The sequence below is a fragment of the Trachypithecus francoisi genome, unplaced genomic scaffold, assembly GCF_009764315.1.
Source record: "Trachypithecus francoisi isolate TF-2019V2 unplaced genomic scaffold, Tfra_2.0 Lachesis_group0, whole genome shotgun sequence".
Taxonomy (NCBI): Eukaryota; Metazoa; Chordata; class Mammalia; order Primates; family Cercopithecidae; genus Trachypithecus; species Trachypithecus francoisi.
This window is the reverse complement of record NW_022681453.1, coordinates 69,420,618-69,447,818: the sequence shown is the minus strand read 5'-3', so window position 1 is coordinate 69,447,818 and position 27,201 is coordinate 69,420,618. Positions and strand designations below refer to the sequence as shown.

The 27,201-nt window shown below is 43.8% G+C and overlaps 1 protein-coding gene across 2 annotated transcripts in view; it reads right to left on the bottom strand.

Moving 5' to 3' along the window:
- Nucleotides 1–21,454, bottom strand: part of CD80 (CD80 molecule) — a 31,687-nt gene extending 10,233 nt beyond the window's left edge. Inside the window, exons 1-3 of one of the 2 annotated variants that reach the window (XM_033211145.1) lie at nt 21,062–21,454; nt 19,277–19,574; nt 5,731–6,048 (exon numbers count right to left, since the gene is read on the bottom strand). In XM_033211145.1, the coding sequence (XP_033067036.1) occupies nt 5,731–6,048; nt 19,277–19,376 (418 nt within the window). In that variant the 5' untranslated portion in view covers nt 19,377–19,574; nt 21,062–21,454. The remainder of the gene's footprint in view (nt 1–5,730; nt 6,049–19,276; nt 19,575–21,061) is intronic. The other variant, XM_033211144.1, reaches the window with a different exon arrangement.
- Between the last annotated feature and the right edge of the window lie 5,747 nt (nt 21,455–27,201).

The following is a 27,201-nucleotide window of genomic DNA, read 5'->3' as shown; positions in this document are numbered from 1 at the left end:
AATTGCATATCTATTTCTGGAGGGGGTTTCCCCTCTCTTTATTCTATCCTGAGACCATGGGCAAGCTCTTTATTTTAGGTGAAAAGAAAAACTGTGAACCATATCAGTAATATTTTCATTTGAAAATATCATTGAAATTTATTTGAATAAATTTATTTGAATTCATTTTAATTTTTTTATTATTTTGATAGTAGACATGCTGTTTATTTATTTAATATGTATACGGAAGCCTGAAAAATAGAAAGCTGTATAGATTGAGTTTAGTTGTTAATTGGTTTGGGAGTCTTCCATGTATAATTTATGACTTCTCTGTGTTCTGTGTATTTGTCTGAATTAATTACTGGGATGAAGCTATGCTAGCTTTCAAACAGGAGATACCTTTCAGAAATTTGTATATTGTGCAGTTGCCAGACCAATTAAATACCTGGTTGAAATTAAAAAAAAAAAAAAAAAAGGTAGTCTTTTACTCAGAAAAACCTATATCCAAACTACAACATTGAGCCTATAATCTCATCCACCACACTTTATTGATTTTCTTAATATTTTGATATGCCTTAAAGGGACAGGAAGGCCTTCCTAGCATTCCTCCAAGACACTTGAGGCACTCTTTCATTTATATATTTGATCCCCATAAGATACTGAAGTACAAAGTACAGGAAAATAAATACAGAGAACATAGGAGGAAGATCCCCTAGCGACTTCCTCACTTATTCTTACACGGAAAGAGTTTAACTTCTTAGCATGAGTGTGGGGATTCAATCTCCCCATAGAGTTATCTTTCTTTTCAGAATTCTGAGCCCCACAGAGATGTCAAGTAGCATGTGATCGTCAAGAGCAGGTTTTAAAACCAGTTCTGCCTTGTGACCCTGGGTCAATAACTTACCCACCTTTAGTCTTAGTTTGCTCATCTATAAGATAGGGATACTAATACCCAGGGTTGTAAGAATTAAATGACATCATTCATAGAAATCACTTAGCACAGAGCCTGACACACAGGAAACTAAATAGTCTCGCTCTGTTGCTCAGGCTGGAGTGCAGTGGAATCATCTTGGCTCACTGCAACCTCCGCCTCCCCGGTTCAAGCAATTCTTCTGCCTCAGCCTTCAGAGTAGCTGGGACTACAGGCACACACACCACCACGCCCAGTTAATTTTTTGTATTTTTAGTAGAGATGGGGTTTCACTGTGTTAGCCAGGATGGTCTCCATCTCCTGACCTCATGATCCACTAACCTCAGCCTCCCAAAGTGCTGGGACTACAGACGTGAGCCACCACACCCAGCCAATGATAGCTATATTTAAGTGGGTCTTGAATTTATCCTCTCTTAGGTAAGCCCCCACATTTAAATCAGGTTGCCAGGCAAACACTTCCAGGAATGCCTTGTGACACCTAAAATAAGACGATAAAGGGAAGCCATGACAAATGATTATAATTGCCAGGAAAGGGGGAAAGTTGGATTTGGTTGGAGGTGAAGTTACCTTTTTTTTTTTTTTAATGAACCCTATCCTTAAATGAAGTTTGATATGTTCCTGAGCCGTTTTTAGTTGGCATTGTTATTTCCCACTTACTAATTTATCCTATAAGATCGACTCATGACACAGGCAGCTGACATCTAGAATATTCTCTGTTTCTTATAACATCAATATGTTTTGTGTTATAATTAGGAATAACAAATCCAAATAACTCATATCCTAAATTATTAATATGATTCATGTTAATTTTTGTTCTCTGCTTTTCTGGGAAATGAACTACAGGAATGCCACCTATACCAGGAATTGTATTAAAAATATTTTCAAGGCCGGGCGCACTGGCTCACGCCTGTAATCCCAGCACTTTGGGAGGTCAAGGCGGGATGATCACTTGAGGTCAGGAGTTCGAGACCACCCTGGACAACATGGTGAAACCTTGTCTCTACTAAAAATCAAAAATTAGCCAGGCGTGGGGGCACACGCCTGTAGTCCCAGCTACTTGGGAGGCTGAGACAGGAGAATCGCTTGAACCCAGGAGGCAGAGGCTGCAGTGACCCGAGATCACTGGCACTCCAACCTGGGTGACAGGTAAGAGACTCTATCTCAAAAAAAAAAAAAAAAAAAAATTTCAAAATCTGTCTTGGCTTAGAACAGCCTAAACTCCATCTCCCACCATTTTTCTAAGGTGATCTGTTTAGGGTAACCACTCCTAAGGCCTTGTGAGATTGTGAACAATCAAAGACGTTGTAAGACTGTAACCTTTGTATCTCATTTTAATTAGTTAACCCAAGTTTCACCACTCTTAATAGGGAAGGGTAAGAATATCTTATGAGTTGGCCGGGCGCGGTGGCTCAAGCCTGTAATCCCAGCACTTTGGGAGGCTGAGACGGGCGGATCACAAGGTCAGGAGATCGAGACCATCCTGGCGAACACGGTGAAACCCCGTCTCTACTAAAAAAATACAAAAAACTAGCCGGGCGAGGTGGCGGGCGCCTGTAGTCCCAGCTACTCAGGAGGCTGAGGCAGGAGAATGGCGTAAACCTGGGAGGCGGAGCTTGCAGTGAGCTGAGATCCGGCCACTGCACTCCAGCCTGGGCGACAGAGCGAGACTCTGTCTCAAAAAAAAAAAAAAAAAAAAAGAATATCTTATGAGTAAAGGAATAGGTGCACACATTTTAGAAGGAAAAATCCATTAACTTAGTTAAGCTGTTAACTGATGTTCTCATACATGCCAGTTAATGGAGGTTTTCATAGAGCTATGCTGATATTATATTACCATTTTGCAATCTTAGACAAATATAGGGTAACCAACTTGTCCTATTTGCCTAAGGACCAGTTTTAGCACCAAAAATCTTGTGCCCCAAATAAACCCTTTGGTTCTGAGCAAAGAGGATAACTGGTCACTCTATCCAAATGAGAGCTTAATTTCTTGCTTCTCAAATTGTGGTCCTCCACAGCAGCACAGGCATCACCTGAGAGCTTGTCAGAGGTGCAGAATCTCAGATCCAAACCCTAGACCTACTGAACTTAAATCTGCATTTTTAACAAGACCCTCAAGTGACTCATAGGCATATAAATCTTTGAGAAGCACTGCTTTGACTCAGTTGGAAAATTCAGAATGCTTCTCGTAAAATTAAGCAAGTAACCTTTTTGTCATCCCTTTACTGGATTTTGTCCACCCCCACACCCTCGGTTCTGAGTACCCCAGAAATGTCACATTGTCCCTTGTGGCAATCTGCTAATAGGGCCTGCCCCCTTGCAATGTTTCAACAGGGATCTTTTAGGAGGAAAATGGAGAAACTAGCAGGAATGGCTATGATGATGAGAATTTCAGGAGTCAATGCAGGTAAAAATTGTGGAAGAGGTAGGCTTCTTAGTACCCCTCAAATCACATCACCATATAATAATTTATTCTATCCAAGAGCAGAGAAAACACCGAGTGAAGTTTAAGATAGTTCCATGTAACTTTGCCTTACTCCCCAAAACTTTAGGTGTAATCTGGATGTCACAAGTAAAGATTCATAGCTAATGATCAAAACGAAGAACAGTAAGGAATTCACTAAGGATCTGCTGAAGTTATCTATTATCAAGATTAATCATTATGTTTTATTAAGTAAGAAGTTTGGTTTTCACTACAGGCTCAAGTGCCCAGGGAAAAAAAGAAATATGTTCCAATTCCAACTGTGAGAAAGTGGCTCAGGGCTACAATTTCTCAAGAAGGGCTCTGGCTCCTTCAGTATCCTCTGTTATACTGTGATTAAAGTGAAACCCCCTTTGCAAAATTATGACTGAGACAGTGAAAGAGATCTAACTTAACTGACTCCATCTTGCTTCTAACCTCCAAGCTGTCTTTGTTCATTCCTGGGCGTAGGCTGAACTAACTTTGGGAGAAACTTAGTTTATAGTTTATAGTTTAAACAAAGATGGTAACAGCCCTTTCCCAAAGCAGACCTCCTTCTTGCCTGGGGAGTAGATTGCCTTTGTAGGACTAACATTAGCCACAAGATTAGAAATTATGGTTTAGGAGTCATAAAGCCGGAGGCTACGAGATTCTGACCCTCCCTAAACTGCTCCTAAGATCAGTGCTTGAGCTATTTTGCAGCCCCTGCACTTGATGGATCAGCTGGCACCACCCAGATCAATAAACTGGCTCATCTGATCTTGTGGTCCCCACCTAGTGCAAGAAGACAGCTTCAACTCCCTATGATTTCATCCCTGACCAATCAGCACTCCCAGATCACTGGCTTCCCCTGACCTACCAAGTTATCCTTAAAAACTCTGCTCCCCAGATGCTCGGAGAGACTGATTTGAGTAATAATCAAACTCCACTCTCCCGCACAGCCAGTTGTGCATGGATTACTCTTTCTCTGTTGCAATTCCCCTGGCTTGATGAATCGGCTCTGTCTAGGCAGCAGGCAAGGTAAACCGCTTGGGCGGTTACAAAAGCAAGGGTCCTTTCTTTCCAAGACCAGAAGTGCTTACCTTCCACAGTAGGTAGATAGATAAACAGGGCTATGAGTCATATATTAGTTTTTTTCCTTGTGGCAGGAATTAATTATGCATTCAATTCTCTAACATTTTTTTAAAACAGAATCTCTACCACTAGGGAAATGTTCACCCTCCTCTGTATGCTTTTTTTTTTTTTTTTTTTTTTTTTTTTGAGACAGAGTCTTTGCTCTGTCACCAAGGCTGGAGTGCAGTGGCACCATCTCTGTTCACTGCAACCTCCGCCTCCCAGGTTCAAGTGATTCTCCTGCCTCAGCCTCCTAAGTAGCCACCACGCCCCTGGCTAATTTTTGTATTTTTAGTAGAGATGGGATTTCACCATGTTGGGCAGGTTGGTCTCGAACTCCTGAGCTCAAGCCATCCACCCACCTTGGCCTCCTAAAGCGCTGGGATGACAGGCTTGAGCCACCACGCCCGGCCCAATTCTCTAACATCTAACTTTTCAGGACTGACTGCTAGATTAGAGTTTCAAATATGCAATAAGTAAATGATCACTTTGAAAATATTAGAATATAATAGTAAAATAGCCATAGTAATAGACATTCACATACTACCTGAAAAAGATTTTATGCCTCCATTGTTCTTTTACCTCTTCTTTTCTTTCTTTTTTTTGAGATGGAGTCTTGCTCTGTCACCCAGGCTGGAGTGCAGTGGTGTGATCTCGGCTCATTGCAACCTCCGCCTCCCAGGTTCAAGCAATTCTCTGCCTCAGCCTCCAGAGTAGCTGGGATTACAGGCATGTGCCACTACGTCTGGCTAATTTTTGCATTTTTAGTAGAGACGGAGTTTCGCCATGTTGGCCAGGCTGATCTTGAACTCATGACCTCAAATGATCTGCCCGCCTTAGCCTCCCAAAGTGCTGAGATTACAGGCATAAGCCAACCATACCCAGCCCCGTTACCTTTTCAGCATACTTGCACAAGCAGATATTGCTGGGTCAAGTGCAGTTAGTAGCAAGGCTATATCAAATCAAAGATGCCCCTTGGTGATTGAGAGGCTCTTTAGGTCATTACAGTGCCCCAGGATGATTGTCATGAACTTGGATTGTCAAAGAACAAGAAATGCACATTAACAGATATTTCCAGGACATCTTTAGAAACCAGTTAGGGTTTATCGTACAACTAGAGACTTAACCCCAAGACATGAAGTGAGTTACATCCCTCTTTGGTAAAATTTTCACCTAAATCAATAGCCATGTGTCTTTAAGGGCATTAAGAATCTGCCGGCCTAAAGTAAAATCAGAAAATCCCACCAACCTTTGACGGATAACATCACTTCAGCCAGGTGTTCCCGCTTGAAGGCATCTTTTTCATACTTCAGAACAACACACTCGTATGTGCCCTCGTCAGATGGGCGCAGAGCCAGAATCACAATGGAGAGGTTATTAGTGATATCAAAGATGGTCCGGTTCTTGTACTCGGGCCATATATTCATGTCCCCAGACATCATAGTCAGCACCATTTTCTTCTCCTTTTGCCAGTAGATGCGAGTTTGTGCCAGCTCTTCAACAGAAACATTGTGACCACAGGACAGCGTTGCCACTTCTTTCACTTCCTTGGTCACGTGGATAACACCTATGGAGAGGCAAACAGAACAGGATTGTATATTTATTAAATATAGATTCCTGCACGGTCAGGAATCCAAAGTTAGCAGTAACAGAACTTAGGGTGTTGTGTCTGGTGACTAAGCATCAATCCAGTTTGACTTTTTCAGTCCTCAATGCTTTTTTTCTCTTCATTTTTAAAAAATTGTGGTAAAAAACACATAACAGGCCGGGCATGGTGGCTCAAGCCTGTAATCCCAGTACTTTGGGAGGCCGAGGCAGGCAGATCACTTGAGGTCAGGAGTTTGAGACCAGCCGGGCCAACATGGTGAAACTCTGTCTCTACTAAAAATTCAAAAAATTAGCTGGGTGTGGTGGAGGGCACCTGTAATCCCAGCTACTCGGGAGGTTGAGGCAGGAGAATCACTTGAACCCAGGAGGTGGAGGTTGCAGTAAGCTGAGATTGCACTCCAGCCTGGGCAATAAGAGTGAAACTCCATCTCAAAACAAACAAACACATAACATAAAATTTATCATCTTATTGATTTTTAAGTGTACAGTTCAGTAGTGTTAAGTATATTCACGTTGTTGTGAAACAGATCTCTAGAAATTTTCATTTTGCAAATCTGAAACTCTACGTCCATTAAAGAACTCCCTTTTCCCCCTCTTCCCTCAGCCTCTGGCAATTGCCATTCTGTTTGTTTGTATGAATTTGGCTACTTTAAATATCTCATAGAAATAGAATCATACAGTAACAGCCTGTTTATGATCGGCTTATTTCACTTAGCATGATGCACTCAAGGTTCATTCAAGTTGTAGCATACGATAGGATTTCCTTCCTTTGGAACGGTAATGATGTGATCATGAGGATAATGAATAATATTACGCACACACACCCCCCGCACATTTTGTTTGCCTATTCATCTGTCGATGCACATTTTGTTTGCCTATTCATCTGTCGATTGTCATTTTGCTTGCTTCTCAACTCCTGGCTGCTGTGCTGCTGTGAACATGGGTGTGCAAATGTCTCCTCAAGACCCTGCTTTCAATTCTTACGGATATATGGAATTTTGGGGTCATATGGTAGTTCTATTTTTCATTTTTTGAGGAACCTCAAAAAGTAGCAGTTGCACCTTCAATGCTTTTTAAAGGTTTTGGAAGTCACTATTTAGAAAAACTAAACGTGATTGCACAAAAAACAAATTTGGTTTCGAAAACAGTGAAGACAAATCACTAAAATCAGACTCGTGGACCAATCATTATAACATAAACTACCCCTTTCCTTTTTCTTGAGAATTTTCCAATGACATGCAAGATTTAGGAGCATATGAGCCTTCTCTCACAGCAGGCATGTTTAGTCCTATTACTTCTTATTTGGTTTATCTAATAATACCACCCCCAAGAGAAGTCAGTCCTGACTAAGGTTCTGGGCACAGTGGTGGTGGAGGAGGGCAAGGTGCTGCTGCCCACCTCTGTGTAGATAGCCTATATTGAATTACTCTTCATAATATTTTCTTTTTTTGCTTCCTCTGTGGTGGCTCTATGGAGGGGACAGGTGCTATGTCATTTAATCCCCCAACAACCCCATGAGATATGTATTATTTTCCCCATTTTGCAGCTGAGGCAACTGAGAGATTGTGAGGTTCAGGAAGTCTAGGACGGGGCAGGTCAGCCTGAGATTCCAAGGGCCTATGATTCTGCAGCCATGACGAAGAATAAGGGAGTGAGATGAGGTCAACTAAGAAGAAAAAAGAGGGCCATACTTTAAATAGGTAGGAAACATAATCAATCTTCATTATTCATGGATTCCCACTTACAGAAGGCCTCCTTCTTGGCTTTGTTGCCTGGTCACTTGATTAGGTAATTTTCAGCTACTACTGCCTTGAGAAATAAGAATTTCACTATAAAGACCTAGTCTCTGATGCTTACTGCCCTTTCCCTTGCGTTTCTCCTACAGCCCCTCTCCCCACAATCACATGATACAACAACACACACACACACACACACACACAGATATGCACGTGTACATGCATTCATTTAAACTACAGAACTGCATTTAACCATGGAAAAAATCTAAGGATAAATTTTATCCAGATTAAGTGAGCTAAAGACAATTCATTTCATGTGACTTCACTGGCTTGGCACAGGAATAAAACCTTCATCTCTCACCTTAATACACATCCTGATTCCTCCTCTTTGCACTTGAGTGACTTAGGATTTGAAGCTCTCAGGACTGCCTACTTCCCTATTTACCTTAAAGGCAATCATGACTAAGTGCCCCCTGCTAGCATCCTTGCCTAGAGGCTCCTGCTTGTTGGTGTAGAAAGAACATGGGCTTTTTGTGTTTAATAAAATCCACAGTAGCTGTGTGACCTCAAGCAATTTACTTTACTTCTCTGAACCCCAGTCTTCACATTGGTTATTATGAGGATTAAATGAGATAATTTACGGCAAGCATATACTGTATTTCAGTGCCTAGATGCACACCAAATATGGATCCCATTCTCCTTTCTCCAAGGGGGTGGGGAATTTACTAACTTCTAAGGCTTTTGATTTCATCTTTGGACAGTTTGAGGAAGTTTTGCTTTGCTTTATGTTGAAGTCTGTTTCCCTCTATTTTCTACAGGCATTACAAAACACATCTCATTCTTCTTACATGACAAGACTTGCAGATATCTGAGTATAGTGATGTCCTCTCTCAGATAGTTCTGCACGTTCCCATCTGCCCCCATTCCTTGTTGATGTATTGAAAGTGAGTGCCTTCACTTTCCTCACTACACAGTTTGATTTCTGTGTATATATTTTTTGAGAGAGCAAAGTCCACTAAATCTAACATTCCAGACATCTACTGTGTGATTGGCTCAGAGTAGAACTGGGTTGTCACCTTCTTTACCTAAATCTATGTTTGCAGCCTAAAGTTGAATTCAATATATTAGCAGCCACCTTACACCTTTGATATACTTATTGATATACTGACAAGCAAATTGCCGTATTTTTCCACCTGCCCATACCACTGAGTGCTGCTCCTACATCCAGTTCAACACCCAACCAAATGGGTAAAGCTCTTCCAGTGATGTTACCTTTCAAGAGTAATCCAGAATCTTCCCCTTCCCCTGCATCTGCATATGATGACACCTCTTTCTTTCTTTCTCTCTCTTTCTTTCTTTCTTTTTCTTTCTTTCTTTCCTTCCTTCCTTCTTTCTTTTTCCTTCCTTGCTTCCTTCTTTCTCCTTCCTTCCTTCCTTCCTTCCTTCCTTCCTTCCCTCCTTCCTTCCTCTCTCTTTCTTTCTTCTTTTCTTTCTTTCTTTCTTTCTTTTTGAGACGGAGTCTTGCTCTTTTGCCCAGGCTGGAGTGAAGTGGTGCAATCTCGGCTCACTGCAACCTCCACCCCCAGGCTCAAGCAATTCTCCTGCCTCAGCCTCCCAAGTAGCTGGGATTACAGGCCCCCACCATCACACCCAGCTAATTTTTGTATTTTTAGTAGAGACAATGTTTCACCGTGTTTGCCAGGCTGGTCTCAAATTCCTGATCTCAGGTGATCTGCCCACCTCAGCCTCCCAACATGCTGGGATTACAAGTTTGAGCCACCACGCCCAGCATGACGAGACATCTTGAGCATTCAGAAATATGGAAAGGCACTTGCTTGTTTTATGTATATAGCCAGATGCCTATGGGCCAGGAGTTGGGGACAGAGACAGGGATCCCTAGTGAGGGAGAAAGTCTACTGGTCCCCTGAGAAGGCCTGGATATAAGTGCCAGCCACGGGTTAAACAATGTACTCAGCCCCAGGGGATATGAAAGTCATAGTAAGGAATGTGAGGTCTGGAAGGGATTTCCATGATCATTCATTCTCGTGGCCTTATCTTACAAATGAGGAAACTGAGCTGAGGAAACGAAACTGCCCCAATTTTACACATTTTTTTCTTTCTGGCCCAGGCTTTTAGAGCCATTCTTCTTGTTTATTGATTTCTTCAGTTTTAGGCCCCAGTTCCAGTAAGTAAGCCAACACTGCCCCCCACCCCCCACTCCAACCCAGCCCTACCACTGAGCCCTTTGGTTTAAGAAATAGAGTCTCAGGCCGGGCATCGTGGCTCAAGCCTGTAATCCCAGCACTTTGGGAGGCTGAGGTGGGTGGATCACGAGGTCAGGAGTTTGAGACCAGCCTGGTCAACATGGTGAAACCCCATTTCTATTAAAAATACAAAAAAATTAGCCAGGTGTGTTGGCACACACCTGTAATCCCAGCTACTTAGGAGGCTGAGACAGGAGAATCACTTGAACCCAGGAGGCGTAGGTTGCAGGGAACCAATATCATACCACTGCACTCCAGCTTGGGTGACAGAGTGAGACTCCGTCTCAAAATAAATAAACAAATAAATAAATAAGAAACAGAGTCCCTTTCTTTCCAGGCCTGATTGATCCCATGGTTTCAGACTGAAATGACTCCCATGCTTGTACCTTTGGACTATTTCTACCGTCTTCAGGTACCCTAAATAGATCCTATATCCTGCCTTTATCTCTTTGGCTATCTGCAGTCCATGCTATACAGTTATCCTCCAACCTGTATTTGCTAGAAGTGTTGTTTAAAACATTCTGTTTATTTCTCCATCCGTATAACCAAGAAATACCAGCACATCAGTATCTAAACTAGTCTCTGTGTCAATAGCACCAAAATTCCTTAGCAGGCTATATTTTCTGATTTTTGGTTTAGAAGGCATGGTCATTCTTCCTAGGCTGTTGTAGGACCTAAAAGCAGCATCCCTCTAAGGCCCCAGTGCCCCCTGTCCAGTGCCGTCATGCTGTGCCTTCTGGGCCCTGTATTCCCTGAAGCCATACAGACCCCCTTAGGGAGACCCATGTCTAGGGACTTCATTTCCAAGCCCTCTCTCTTCTTAGACAGCAGGATCATGGGGCACTAGCACCTTTCCATCTCACCAGCCACTCTCAGGCCTCTGTGAGACTGGATACGGCCCCACCACAGCACTGAACAAGAGAGTGTTGTGATGGTGGGCATTTGCATAGCAAAGTGAGGTAATGCAGAATAGTCCAGGCACCCCTTCAGCAATTATGTGGAATGTTGCCGGTCCCTGTTTTAGGGAATACAACTGAAAGAAGGGAAGAAATAAAAAGATATACTTGAGGGGAGCATATTTCAAAGTGAAGCTATATTAGCTAAAGATCAAATGACAACCCAGACACTCCTAGTGTTGCAAGGAGAGCAAAATGAGACGTAGAAGGAGCATGGGCTATCCATCTCCATTGATTGGATTCTAGTTCCAGCTTAGCCACTTGCTGTTTCATCTGTTTCCTCATCTCTAAATAGGTATGACACCTACCCCTTGGGATCATTGGAAAATTCAATTCAATTAAATGATATAAATAAAAAGTCCCAAGGACATAGCAGGTCTTCTGTAAGAGTTTCAATATTTCTTTCTCCCTCCTCCCACTGCTAACTCTTACCTTTCATTTCACTCAAGGGTTATGTCAGATATAGGACTCTGGTCTTGCTATGGGCCAGACAGACAGCAACTCACTTCTCTGGGCCCCCCAATAATATGGTCTTTCCTCACCGAGCTATTTGTTCCCACCCAGAAAGAATCCAATATTTCTCACTGATTTTGGTATGTGGTGATGTTAGCAAAAGAGATAGCGTAACTGAAAGAGAAACCATGTAATTTTGATGATGGCTTCTAAGGAGTTTTTGTCCAGCCTTCTGATGATAAGTGTGAAGAAGAATAGAACTAAAAAGAGGAACCCAAAATCTTCCAATTTGGAAATTCACACAGGAACCCAGTTTTCAGGGTTCCACCACACAGAGACAGAAAACAGTCATTATAAATTTGCCCAACAAATTTATATCAATTTTGTCTGTTTTAGGGACTCCGTCACACACAGACAAAAAGCAGTTGAAACTGACATGCGTCTAACGGTTTTGTCTGCTTCAGTGACTCTGACGGGAAGAGTCAGGGACCGGAAATCTCAATATTACTGTCTCAAACTTGGTTGAACTGAGCTTTCTTAGCCAGTTTTGAATGGGCATTGTGACACCTATCCAACCCAGTGGGTGCGAGGATTCAAAATGAAATACTGCACATAAAAGTTCTCCATAGGGCCGGGCGTGGTGGCTCAAGCCTGTAATCCCAGCACTTTGGGAGGCCGAAACGGATGGATCACGAGGTCAGGAGATCGAGACCATCCTGGCTAACACAGTGAAACCCCATCTCTACTAAAAAAGTACAAAAAACTAGCCGGGCGAGGTGGCGGGCACCTGTAGTCCCAGCTACTCGGGAGGCTGAGGCAGGAGAATGGTGTGAACCCGGGAGGTGGAGCTTGCAGTGAGTTAAGATCTGGCCACTGCACTCCAGCCTGGGCGACAGAGCGAGACTCTGTCTCAAAAAAAAAAAAAAAAAAAAAAAAAAGTCCTCCACAGTACCTGGGACATTAGAGGGAGCCAATGTCTTCCCCAGAGATCCACACAGTTCAGGTCCCACTTTACTCACATCTGCTCTCGTGGCCCCTTGTCAAAGAGGCCTTCCCTGACTCTCCTTGAACAGCACCATCCTCCCTTCCCAGCTCCATCCTGCTACTCTTTATTCTCTTTGCCTGATTTGTTTCTCTTCAGGCTTGTCTCCAACTGATATATATTTTTACAACTGTGATGTATATTTACATGTATATGTGATACATAATTACGTATGGAGCTATGGAGCAGAGGCTACCTCCTTTGTTCACTGCCATATCTGCAGTGTCTAGAACAGGACCTGGTCCATAGTAGGTGCTCAGTAAATACTTGCTGAATGCATGTTAGGCATGAGGAAATGAGGTCTGGCTCCATCCACTGTGTATTAGAATCATAACCTTGAGCAAGCTGGGTAACCTCTTTGGGCTTCAAGTTCCATCTCTGTAAAACAGTCATAATACTATTGCTATGATTTGAATGTGTCCCCTAAAGTTTTGGTGTTGGAAATTTAATTCCGAGTGTAACAGTGTTGAGAAGTGGGACTGCTAAAAGGTGATTAGGTCATGGAGACTCTGCCATCATGGGTGGATTCATGCCATTTTCTTGGGAGTGGGTTCACTACAGCAGGAGTGGCTTCCTTATAAGGGATGGTTTTGGCCTCCTTCCCACTCTGTGTCTCGTGCATGCTCTCCTGCCTTTTTATCCTCTGCCATGGGATGATGCGGCAAGAAGGTCCTCATCAGATGTGAGCCCCTTGACCTTGGACTTCCCAGCCTCCAGAACAGTAAGAAATAAATCTCTGTTCTTTCTAAATTACCCAATGTCAGGTATTCTGTTATAGTAGCACAAAACAGACCAAGATAACTATCTTCCTTGGTTCACATAATTATCACAGCGATCACAGGATACCAGATGTAACGTGCTTTCTTAACTGTAGAAGGCTCTACAGATTTTTAATGGGGCTGTCCTTTCTCATGCACAACAGCCTGCTTTGCTGAACCACACCCCCACAGCACCAGCATCACCATGGTAACTGGCTGATTCTTGAACTAAGTTCAGTGCCCATAGCTGGCATGGGGAGCTCATCCGGCACCTCTACCCAGCAGCAGTAAGAAAGGGGCAGAGGCTGTGAGAGGAGGCAGGAGAGAAGGCAGAGATGGACGGCAACGCTGCTCGCCTTCTGGTGGATGTGTGGAAACTGCCCGCCTGTATGGCACACGGGGGACACTCAACAGTGCTGGCCTCAGCCTCTGCCTCTCCTGACCCCTTGGCCACCCTCCTGCTCTGACCACTTCAACTCTGGGCTGCTAGCCACCCAGGAGAGGAAGCTATTTGCCAACAAGTGTAGACCACTAGTTTTAGACAAATAATGGACCTCTTGGCCCAGCGTGGTGGCTCACGCCTGTAATCCCAGCACTTTGGGAGGCCGAGGCAGGCGGATCAGGAGATCCAAGATCATCCTGGCTAACACAGTGAAACCCCGTCACTACTAAAAATACAAAAAAATTTAGCCGGGTGTGGTGGCGGGCTAATTTTTGTGTGGAGGACTTTCACGAGCTGTAATCCCAGCTACTCGGGAGGCTGAGGCAGGAGAATGGCGTGAAGCCGGGAGGCGGAGCTTGCAGTGAGCCGAGATCGCGCCACTGCACCCCAGCCTGGGCGACACAGCGAGACTCCGTCTCAGAAAAAAAAAAAAAAAAAATGGACCTCTCAGGGACTCAATCTAGGTCAGGTACCCGTAATTCTAGCACTTTGGGAGCCAATCAAGACGGGTGGATTGCTTGAGCCCAGGAGTTCAAGACCAGCCTGGGCAACATAGCGAAAACCCCATTGCTACAAAAAGAAAAATAGATCTCAATCTACAACAGAATATTATTTCAGAATATTATTTGGCCGTAAAAGCGAACGGAGTACTAAGACATATGCAACATGGATGAACCTAAAAGACATAATGCTCAGTGAAAGAAGATGGACACGAAATGCCACATGTTGTAAGAAATGTCCAGAGTATTCTTTCTTACCTAAATTCTGGAAAAAAAGAAGAGAAAAGAAATGTCCAGAACAGGCAAATTCATAGAGACAGAGAGTAAATTAGTGCTTGCGAGGAGATGGGGTACAGGCGAATGAGGAATAGCTGCAAATAGGCGCAGGTTTATTTCTGGGATGATGGAAATGTTCTGGAATTCGATAGTGATGGTGGGTTCACAACATTGCGAATATACTAAAACCCACTGAATTGTACACTTTGTATGTTTGTTTGTTTATTTATTTATTTATTGAGGCAGAGTCTCGCTGTGTTGCCCAGGCTGGAGTGCAGTGGCGTGATCTTGGCTCACAGCAACCCCCACCTCCCGGGTTCAAAACATCCTCCTGCTTCAGCCTCCCGAGTAGCTTGGATTAAAGGCACGGGCCACCTTGTGTGGTTAATTTTTGCATTTTTAGTAGAGACAGGGTTTACCATGTTGGCCAGGCAGGTATCAAACTCCTGACTTAAGGTGATCTACCCACCTCGGCCTCCCAAAATGCTGGGATTACAGGAGTGAGCCACCATGCCTGGCTGAATTGTATACTTTAAAACGTTGAATTTTATGTCAGTGCAAATAAAACATGAAGGGAAAAAAAGAATCCATACTAGGAAGACCTGAGTCTTCCCCACCCTCTCCATACAGCCTGGAGGCCTGGAGGATGCAGTGGCCAGTCTGCAGTGCCCCTCCCAGGGAGTTCAACCTCAGCAGTCGTTAGAGAGGCTGCCCTGGCAGGGATCTGGGAGCTGCATCGCCACTGCTGGTGGAGAAGGGAGAGAAGCAGTTGACACAACATCTTAAAACTCACCAAATGACAGGACATACATGATCTCCCTGGAAACACAAGTGTGCTTTTTAAATAAACATTTTCCCTGACTATAAAATAAACATTCTTAGAAAGAATGGAAGATATAGAAAAGAGTGAAAGTCACCTATTGTCTCACCACCTGGAGATTTTACTGTTCCTGGTTTGTGCACACCTTTCCAACAGGAGTGACCGTCTTGGACCCGTCTAAATGTTTGATTAGGTGAACTAGCACCGACAGCACTGGTGTCAGCCCTGGGCTAGGTGCTAGCCACACAAAGGAGACAGGAAGAGCTGCCTCTGGCAGCCGTAGGCTTGAGACTTGTGTCTCCTGGTGTTCACACTGTTCCTGACTTTTCCCCCTGTTTAGACCCCGCTCATATACTCTGTACCATCTTTTTCTCTTTCTACACAGTATTTATATCCTTAAAATGCTCAGGGACTTGAACAACTGTTGTCAGGGTGATGATGGGAACAATCACTGCTCATGGGACCCCTGGGCCAGCAGCATAATGGTATGTGTTGCGGGGAGAGGAGGATGTGTTCTGTGAATGGTGGCTCTTTGGGGCATTCTCTTTTCTCCTAGCTCTGAGTTCTCAGACTATAAACTTATAGGCAATGCTTTTGCTGCATCTCTTGCCTCCTCCTGCAGGAGGCCTTTCTCCTCTCCTTAGACCTGACCCTCTCTTAAAGGACTCCAGCTCTGAAAGAAAAGCTGCCCACATTGGTCCCTCTGAGGGCTGCCCTGTTAGAGCCTCTGCCTTGCTGTCACTTACTTACTTACTGCCACTTACTTACTGACAAAGTACTTACTGTACTTTGCTGGAGTACAAAGTCAGGCGTTTCTGCCCCCATAGACAGTGCCTGCCGACCTAGAGTGGGAGAGGAGCCTGGCTGGTTCCACCCTGTGCATGAAAGAGGGATCCCTTCCCCTGGGCATCAGTGACTGGGCAGGAGGAGAGGGGGAACACCTTTGCCATGGTGTAGCTTCCTGACCCAGGGCAGGAGAGAAAGGCCTAGTGTGGCAAATCTCTGCCCTGAATAAAGCCCTCTATAATCCTACTCCACTTTATTCACTCAATCTCGCCTCCCACAGACCATGCACAACTCACACCTACACTCCCGTTGGGCAGTCCTCACTAATTTTACATGGTACACACTCTCCATCAACTTCCCTCTGACTCAATTCTTTTCATCAAAGACATCATCAGTTACTATAAGTACTGACATCACCTCCTAATAGGTTGTGCACAGTCATGGGGGCTGCCCTACAAGCCCTTCTTCAGTAACACTTTTTCCTTTTTAAAGTTATTTACACCTTTACTACTGAAACTCAAAGTGTATGGTGGAGCAGCATCAGCATCACCTAGGTGCTTCTTAGAAATGCAGACTCTCAGGCCCCATCCCAGACCCACCTAAGTGGAAACAGCATTTAAAAAACTATATAGACTTTAGTTTTTAGAGCTGCTTTAGATTCATCGAAAAATTGAGTGTAAAGTGCAGAGGATTTCCATATACTCCCTCCCCACATATTCACAGCTTCCGCCACGGTCTACATCCTGCGCCAGAGCAGTCCACTTGTTACAATCAATGAACCTACATTAACACATCATTACCGCCCCAATCCAGAGTACACGATAGGGATCACTCCTGGTATTGCATATTCTATGGATTTGGACAAATTTATAATGACTTGTATCTATCATTACAGCATTATGCAAAATAGATTCACTTCTCTAAAAAATTCCCTGTGCTAGAGACTGCAATTTAGCAAAACCCCCAGGTTACTGGTATGTGTCAAATGTGAAGAGAGCTGGGGTAGATCGCACCACTACCCTGGGTAAAGCCCTTCCAGCTTCCTGAATAACATGCGGATTCATGACTATAGCCCACAAGTGCTGCAGGGTCTGGTTTTGCTCACTGGGCCAGTCCCTTCTCTGCTCCTCCCATAGCTCACTGCCACTCCTCACTGGCAGGGGAAGACAGCACTTTTCAGGCAGTGCCTATGCCCTGCCTTCAAAGCACTTGGCTTTGTTTGTTGGCCAACAAACAAACACATTCATTTGAGTGGCTATTGGATTACTTTCCCTCTTCCCATGATAGTAAATTTCACAAATGCCCGAGCCATGTCCCCAGGACCAAGAAAAGTCTCTTGCTTCTCGATGATGTTTGTTGAATTAATAAATGATTAAACAAAAGAATGAACACCTGTGCCAGCCTCATCCTTACCTTTGTGCCTTTGTCCAGGCTATTGCCCTGACCAGAATTCTCTCTCCATCATCCACCTGCCTCTGTAAAGCCTGCCCTCCTTGCTGCAGCCCAGTCTGGTACCCCCTTTCCCAGATCTTGGACTCCTACAATCAGGGCAAAGCATTTCATTGCTCTTTGCTTGTTTTACATGGGTTAGCTTTGCATTCCCCCAACTAACATATGCAGACCTCTTTGAGTGCAGGAATCCTAGCCTCAACTTTATGGCCCACCTGGCACACAGTAGGTGGTTCATTGACTTAGTCACAGCAGCAGTAAAATCAGGAGAACAAGGTACTTTCCTAAACATCTTTCTTTAGCTCAAAGATCTCTTTCCATTTAACTCTGACTCTAATTTTCCTGGTACAGTTTCTAAAGTTTGGGTTTTAATTTTTATTTTATGTCTTCTTTTACTTTTTTATCGTTCTTCCTCTTTCTATTCTCTCTCCCTCCCCACCTCCCTTATTTCTGGGAAGCCTTCTAAATATTTAAAATATTCTAAATATTTTAAACTCCTCTGTACTCCCCAGAAGACTAGTTTGGGAATGCTTCCTCAGCTCCCCAGAAGGAAATTGTAACTGTTGGAAGTGTAATGTAACTGTCAAATATATACAAAATCTGAGGTGTAAATTGTGAAATGTAAGCCATGGTTCTCTTGGTTCTAAAAACAATGCAAAATAGCTCTGGAGAGAAAATTTTAAATGACCACCATTGCAGTCAAGTAATCTGTGTGCCCCTAACTCCTCTTCCCTTCCCTCTACGTCTCTCTCACACCTGATATTCTAGGCAGTACTTTACGTGAGAAGTTTTTAAGACAAAGACCCTTAAGAGTCGGGTCTTTGCAGACTGGCAAATCATGCTGGAGCCAAACTCCTTGATTTTTGGGAAACCAGGAGGTATGCTGCTCACTAGAAAACAGATCTTTTGTTTTCTGACTTAAGAAAAAAAATCAGAACCATCCTGCCAGCAGGGACAAACTTCACCCTTCTTGATAGTCCTAAAAGTTCAGCACTCTTAAGATCACCTGGGCAGGAACAAAAGCCTCTAGAAGTCAAATTATTACTTTCAGGACATATATGTAATACCTCTGTGGCAGATTAAAAACAACTAAAAATATAATTTTATGTTAAATCTGATACCACTTAAAGTCAGATGCCAATGTTGAAAAAAGATCTCAGCATCCAAAACAGAACAAATAAGATTAATGTATTAAGAGGAACTTAAGAAGGTTAAGAAGATTAACGTCATTAAGAGGAATTGTCCTCAACTACTCTCCCGCCTTCAAATTGGAAAGAAGATCACCATTGTTCAACTTTAGAAGCAGGACACTTTCACTGAGCTGTATCATGAAAATATAGTCTGGGAATGGACTCTGAGGCTGGTATTAGCACATCACAAAATGTACATGAGCTATCTAATACTCATCTAATGGAAGAGACCATTATGAATCCGCTCTATGGTTTTGTTAAAATAACACTGTCCCTTCCATGCTTCCTTGTACGTCTGGGTTCTTGAGTTAACTTGGTTGCTAACTTGCTGTGTGATGATAGGAATGTCCTTTAACCTCTTTGAACCAGTCTTCTCATCTTTAAAATGTTCTGAAAATACCCTGAAGGTTCCTTCCAGCTGATAGGATAATAGAAGGGAGCAGCTCAGAGAACCCCACCTCCTTTCTCTTAACCCTGTAGCAGTTGACTCCGTTAAGTTCCTGAAAGTTGCTTACCTGAACAGAAATGAGAAAGACCAGCCAGCACCAAGAGCTGAAAGAACTTGAGGTATGGACACTTGGATGGTGATATTCCCTGCCTCCATGTGTGGCCCATGGCTTCAGATGCTTAGGGTCAAAAGTGAAAGCCAACAATTTGGAGCCAAGTAAGACCAGGGCACTTCCCAGGCACAAAACAGGCAGGGTGGTGACAATCCAATTGCCGGCCTAGAGGATTCTCCAGTGATGTTTACAAAACACACAGAGATTGGAGGGTGTCCTGGGTCTCCAAAGGTTGTGGATTTAGTTTCACAACCTGAAAAAGGAACAAATAAAAGTCATCCAGGAAGGAAGGTGTGCCTACTGTGAGTTGTAAAACTCCAGAGTTGCCTGCTAAAATTAGTTAGAGAGTTTAACCTAAGCAACCTCTAAAGCAGGGTGTGACCCTGAGGGAAAGCAAGTTGAAATTCTGTGAGGGCACCAGTTCCAGGAACCAACCTAGCCCTTCCATGAAAAGGCTTTCTACTTAATAGGCTGGATTAAGATTTGGTTAGAAACACAGAGAGCTCTAAGGACCCTCCATATCTGCTAGCCAACCTCCAAGAGTTCAAATTCTCTTCTGAACATACCGAGAAACACAGAGCAGACAGTAAGGGTGTATTTTGTCCAAGGCAGGACCTAAGTTATGAAATAACTTCTTTCTTGACATATTAACATAAGAAAACAAGTGTCTCAATTCTTTAAACCTGCTGCTCAAATAACATATCATAAAGGGGTATGAGATCTCAATAACCAGAAAAGTCTATCCATAAAAAGGGAGGGAAAAAAGACAGTGCACATATTACTTATTAAAATTATGTACTCCAGGTCCAGGCATGGTGGCTCATGCCTGTAATCCCAGCACTTTGGGAGGCTGAGGTGGGCGGATCACTTGAGGTCAGTAGTTCCAGACCAGCCTGGCCAATGTGGCAAAACCTCATTTCTACCAAAAATACAAAAATTAGCCAGGTGCGGTGGTGGGTGCCTGTAATCCCAGCCACTTGGGAGACTGAGGCACGAGAATTGCTTGAACCCAGGAGGTGGAGGCTACAGTGAGCCAAGATTGCACCACTGCACTCCAGCCTCGGTGACAGAGAAAAAAAAAAAAAAATTATGTGCTCTCATGTGAGACGGCTAGGGTTTAATTTTTTTGGGAAATATGTCAAAATTGAGAAATGAAAATGAACACTGTGCTCCACTGTCACCCCTTCAGGCTGCTACTAGGACACAGCCCCGTGCTGCTCGGAGAATACTTGAGTGTCCTCTTTGGAGACCACGCTGAAGCTAGAGTTCCAGTCATGCCATATTGTTTTGTTATCCATCATACATTTTAGGCAGAATTAGCTAAAAGAGACTTATTCACCAGAATTTGTTTTTCTTAAGATAGAATCTTGCTCTGTTGCACAGGCTGGAGTGCAGTGGCCTGACCATAGCTAACCACAGTCTCAACCTCCCGAGCTCAAGCGATTTTCCCACTTTCAGTAGAATTTTACTGGCTTGAGAAATTCAAATACAGCCCACAAAAATAATATTTGCTAGCATCTAGGACATTTTAAAATAAAGGGCCACAATTCTGACTATGATGCTCCAAATGTGTGGGGAAGCCACAGCCTCCTGTGGGAATGAGACCCTGAAGTTTCCTTTGAGGGCAAGCATGGATCCAGGAGGTGGTAGGGGCGGTGTGTTTGTTTAAAAAGCAGTGAGGTTGCTGGTAACTAGCTCTACCAAGCTATCCCACAGTAAGATAATAGTAAATGTACTTACTTGCTGAAGAAAAATTCTACTTTTTCTTTAACTCCTTTGATTTCAGATGAGACTCCCCTTCTGAGATGTTCTCTTCTTGCAGTCTATAAAGCAATGACAAGTCGCTCCCTTTTCTTCGGGTGGGTCATCTATCAGAGAGGTGGCATTTCCCCTTCTAGCTTTCGGTTGCTTGACAGAAGATTTGAATTGACTCAGAAGTACTTTGTTAGTGCCAGCAGTTTTATTGGACAGCAGAGGAAGCTCCCTCTGCTGCTGTCTTCTCCCAGGGGCTTTTGCAGAGGCTGTGGCTGGGGCAAATCACACAGCAGCCTCCCTCACCACCGTGCACGGACTAACAAACACAAAACACTAAGAGCACCAGGCGGCCTAGGGGAAGAGAAGAATGGTGCCCAAGAAGAGGGAGGGGCATCCCGCTAGCCTTGCTGTGTGATGGAAGGCGAACTTCCTGGGCTGGCTGTTGCTGTGCTGGTCTCAAGTTTTGTTTTAGCACCCAGAGTTACTCCTGAGTCCCTGCAGGAATAAGCTGTCGACCTCATATGTAGGGGACACTTCTGGGAGAGTGCTCAGCTCACAAGATCACCCTCAACTGTACTCCCACCTCTGCATCCCACCATCTTCAGAGAGTGGGCTCTTGCCAGCGACGCTGGACAGTGAATTCTGGTCACCCTAGCCACAATTGAGTGCATCTCAGGTGGAGTGAGGAAGACTTTAGTCATGCCCATCACTCCCATTTCCAACTAGCTTGCCACCCACCCCTGTGTGCCCCTTTGCAGGATTCTGGAGCCCCTGTGAATGGGCAGCTGACCCATGCTGGACCAGTGTACTTGTTTGCACAGGTGGAACCTGACAGCACCTTGCATGGGTCTGCAGGATCCACAGTTTGATTCCATTCTGTCCTCACCCAGGGCTGCTCTGCTGTCTTGGCATTCTTTGAAAGTTCACTCAAGCATGTGCAATCCAGAAATACAGGGAAGTCGATGCCCATGGAGCTGCTCTTGACCAAAGAGGGTTGGAAGCTGGTGGATAACTGCTTCCTCCTTTGCCTCCCAGGTGAACAGTTCTGACAGACATTGCGTGAGGCTCCCCAGAAAGTCCCTGTGGGATCAAGTACCAGTGGCCCCTAACAGTGATCACCTCTGTGAGGCTTCCTTGTACTGGCTGTGCCTCCTTCCCAGGCCTGCATTGCTGGTCCCATGTTTCCAAATAAATTACTTCACTCAAGCCTTTATCTCCAGCTTGGCTTTCTGGAGAATGCAGGCTAAGACAGCAGGGATATTCAGTGTGGTGGAGATACAATAGCTTTTCTTCTCAATTAAACATGTAGAATGAAGAGTACATTTAGAGAGAAATAAGAAAATGATAGTAGACATGGTATATGAACATGACAAACATTGTGAATATGGTATAGAAGTGTCTGAATATTGACTTAAGGCCATTAGAAAACAAACTTTCCTAGCAAAAATCGCAATTTGAGCTGCTAGCCATCCTATATTTTTCAGTGTTACTGAAGACACTGAGATCCCTTTAAATAAAAAGATGACTAGGAAGGATGAAAGCATGAGGCTTCTGGGTGTCCATTGGGTTGGGAGAGTGAAAATCATCCTAAAGAAAGAGAGAGGAAGAATACAGGCGTTTTCCACTTCTAAATAGGTCCACTTCTAAAGCATCACTACTACTGGCACCCCACAATGCGTGCACTTCCCTGCCACAAGATGCATTCACTTGGGCTGAGGCAAGCTCTTCAAACTGAAGTACTCGTATCCCTGAGAACAGTTGGGGATTTTCACAGGGTATGTGGGCACTGATAGTTTTTAAGAGAATCAATTTCTAGGTTTTCAGACTTGTTACGTATTCTTTCCTAAAACTTAACTTGCAGTGAGAAGGATCCTGGCCTTCACCTCATGTAAAAAGAAAGGCTTACCTCTCACCCAACCTGAATCTTACTGTGGTGCAACATTCTAGAAAAAAAAAAAAACCTTCAGAGTGTCAAATAAAGGGACCGTTTGAAATACTGGTGCTTTAATCAATTTGGCTTCCTTAAATCAAGACAATATAAGCCCAAGATCGGGCCTATGTGTCCTTCCTATCTTGTCTATATTACTATTAAGTAGAAACATGGCGTTAGAAATAAATGTATTGCCGGGCATGGTGGCTGATGCCTGTAATCCCAGCCCTTGGGAAGCCGAGGCAGGTGGATCCCCTGAGGTCAGGAGTTCAAGACCAGCCTGGACAACATGGCAAAACCCCGTCTCTACTAAAACTACAAAAATTAGCCAGGTGTGGTGGCAGGAGCCTGTAATCCCAGCTACTCAGGAGGCTGAAGCAAGAGAATCACTTGAACCTAGGAGGCAGAAGATACAGTGAGCCAAGATTGTGCCACTGCACTTCAGCCTGGGTGACAGAGTGAGACTCTGTCAAAAAGAAAAACAAAAAAACAAACAAATAACAACAACAAAAAAAATTAGACACAAAAAAAAAAACAAAAAAAAACAACAAAAGAAATAGATGTATCGTAGTGGGGTGGCAGGAATGACAGCAGCTTTTATTTAATAAACTTGCGTCTTCTGCTTCCTACCTATCATCAAAGACGCCAGCCGGGCACAGTGGCTCAAGCCTGTAATCCCAGCACTTTGGGAGGCTGAGGTGGGTGGATCACAAGGTCAGGAGTTCAAGACCAACCTGGCCAATATGGTGAAACCCTGTCTCTACTAAAAATACAAAAATTAGCCAGGCATGGTGGCGGGCACCTGTAGTCCCAGCTACTTGGGAGGCTGAGGCAGGAGAATCACTTGAACCTGGGAGTAGGGGGTTGCAGTGAGCTGAGATAGCACCACTACAATCCAGCCTGGGTTTTTTGAGACTCTGTCTCAAAAAAAATAAAGACACCATTCTTCCCATACCAGCCAGAAAGAGAGGAAAGTGTGTGGGTGAGAAATACTGACTGCAGCAGCGGCGGCTTCCTTCATCTCAGCAACAAGTTTTTGGCAGGGCTCAGTGGATACCACCCTATTCACCTTAGATTTGGAATACTCAAGCTTTGGAAATCATGCAGGCAGAACTTGCTATGAAAGGACTCCACTGCACTGTCACCTTCTGCATTGGCAGAAGGGGCCTAGTGAACACCCTTCTTCACCTGTGTGAAGGTCTCAGATGCATATTTCGTTCTGGTCTCAGATGCATATTTTGAATAATTGCAAGGAATATGGATGTGACAATTTCTGCCTTACCTCTGGTAGATCAACATTAAATTTTTTTTTTTTTTTTTTTTTTTTGAGATGGAGTCTCGCTCTGTCGCCCAGGCTGGAGTGCAGTGGCCGGATCTCAGCTCACTGCAAGCTCCGTCTCCGGGTTTACGCCATTCTCCTGCCTCAGCCTCCTGAGTAGCTGGGACTACAGGCACCTGCCACCACGCCCGGCTAGTTTTTTTTTTTTTTTTTTTTTTTGTATTTTTTTAGTAGAGACGGGGTTTCACCGTGTTAGCCAGGATGGTCTCGATCTCCTGACCTCGTGATCTACCCGCGTTGGCCTCCCAAAGTGCTGGGATTACAGGCTTGAGTCACCACGCCCGGCCTTTAAATTTTCAAGTAAAGGGAACATAGATTAGAGGTAAGTTCATGCTTTCTATTTTCTTGAACATTTATTCAGATCAAATAAATGTTTTCACTGATTTTTGCCACTTCTACTTGATACATTATTACAATGCACTGGAAGTGATATTTTTTCCAGGTATTTGAAGTAATAGAAAGTTATAGATGTCAACTTAAAATGAGCAAAGAAATACAGAGTTTTAGAAATTTCTTTTCTTTTCTTTTCTTTTTTAGATGGAGTCTTGCTCTGCTGCCCAGGCTGGAGTGCAGTGGTGAGATCTTGACTCACTGCAACCTCTGCCTTCTGGGTTCAGGCAATTCTTCTGCCTCAGCCTCCCGAGTGACTGGGATTACAGGCGTGTGCCACCACGCCAGGCTAATTTTTGTATTTTTAGTAGAGATAGGGTTTCACCATTTTGGCCAGGCTGGTCTCAAACTCCCGACTTCGTCATCAGTCCGCCTCGGCCTCCCAAAGTGCTGGGATTACAGGCGTGAGCCACTGGGCCCAGCCAAGTTTTAGAAATTTCATGAGGGACTATATGAATAAACATTTTAACGATCACAGACACCCTCAAACTTTAAGAATCCCAGTGAAATCCTAACCTGCCTTGGTGAAACACCCATCAAACAACTTTGCCATTAGCATCTTGATGTGATTTAATCGAAGAGGCTGGAAGAAAGGAACACCAGGCAGGTACTTTACAGGGTTTCCCCAATCCTGATTGTAAAATTCAGAAGGCTTCTCTTCCAAGATTATGTACTAATGGGATGTGTTTAATTCCTCTTCCTCCTTTAATGGGTCTAGGAGCATGACCTGTGAACCACAGATTTCTAAGGTAAATTTCTGGACACTGGAGGTGGTGATGGATGAAGAAGGGCAAAGGAAGCCGACCCCAAACACCTATATTACTGGAAAACAAAACAAAACCAAGTAAAAGATCTAAAAGGAGGCCGGGTGCAATGGCTCATGTCTGTAATCCCAGCACTTTGGGAGGCCGAGGCGGGTGGATCACTTGAGGCCAGGAGTTCGAGGCCAGCTGGCCAATAAGGTGAAACCCCATCTCTACAAAAATAAATAAATAAATAAATAAAATTAGCTGGGCATGGTGGTTCACGCCTGTAATCCCAGCTACTCGGAAGGCTGATACATGAGACTTGCTTGAACTTGGGAGGTGGAGGTTGCAGTGAGCTAAGGTTGCGCCACTGCACTCCAGCCTGGGTGACAGAGCAAGAGTCTGTTTCAAAAATGAAACAAAACAAAACACAAAAACAAAAACACTTTAAATGAGTTTGTTCTGAGGAGCAGGCCCAGGGTTGGAGAAGAATAGAGCAGGAATTACTGCTCCTCAGTGTAAATTCGTCACCGCCACTTATTTTTTTAATCCATCCTTGGCTTTACTGTAATAAAAGCGAAATAAATTATTTTAAAAAATTTTTTTAATTTTTATTATACTTTAAGTTCTAGGGTACATGTGCATAACGTGCAGGTTTGTTACATATGCATACTTGTGCCATGTTGGTGTGCTGCACCCATCAATCGTCAGTACCCATCAATTCATCATTTATATCATGTATAACTCCCAATGCAATCCCTCCCCCCTCCCCGTCCCCATGATAGGCCCCAGTGTGTGATGTTCCCCTTCCCGAGTCCAAGTGATCTCATTGTTCAGTTCCCACCTAGAGTGAGAACATGCGGTGTTTGGTTTTCTCTTCTTGTGATAGTTTACTAAGAATGATGGTTTCCAGCTGCATCCATGTCCCTACAAAGGACGCAAACTCATCCTTTTTATGGCTGCATAGTATTCCATGGTGTATATGTGCCACTTTCTTAATAATCCAGTCTGTCACAGATGGACATTTGGGTTGATTCCAAGTCTTTGCTATTGTGAATAGTGCTGCACATACGTGTGCATGTGTCTTTGTAGTAGAATAATTGATAATCCTTTGGGTATATACCCAGTAGTGGGATGGCTGGGTCATATGGTACATCTAGTTCTAGATTCTTTTTTTTTTTTTATTATACTTTAAGTTCTAGGGTACATGTGCATGACGTTTATATGTATAACTCCCAATGCAATCCCTCCCTCCTCCCCCTCCCCATGATAGGCCGCAGTGTGTGATGTTCCCCTTCCCGAGTCCAAGTGATCTCATTGTTCAGTTCCCACCTATGAGTGAGAACATGCGGTGTTTGGTTTTCTCTTCTTGATAGTTTGCTAAGAATGATGGTTTCCAGCTGCATCCATGTCCCTACAAGGACGCAAACTCATCCTTTTTGATGGCTGCATAGTATTCCATGGTGTATATGTGCCACATTTTCTTAATCCAGTCTGTCACAGATGGACATTTGGGTTGATTCCAAGTTTGCTATTGTGAATAGTGCCGCAATAAACATACGTGTGCATGTGTCTTTGTAGTAGAGTAATTGATAATCCTTTGGGTATATACCCAGTAGTGGGATGGCTGGGTCATATGGTACATCTAGTTCTAGATCCTTGAGGAATCGCCATACTGTTTTCCATAATGGTTGAACTAGTTTACAATCCCACCAACAGT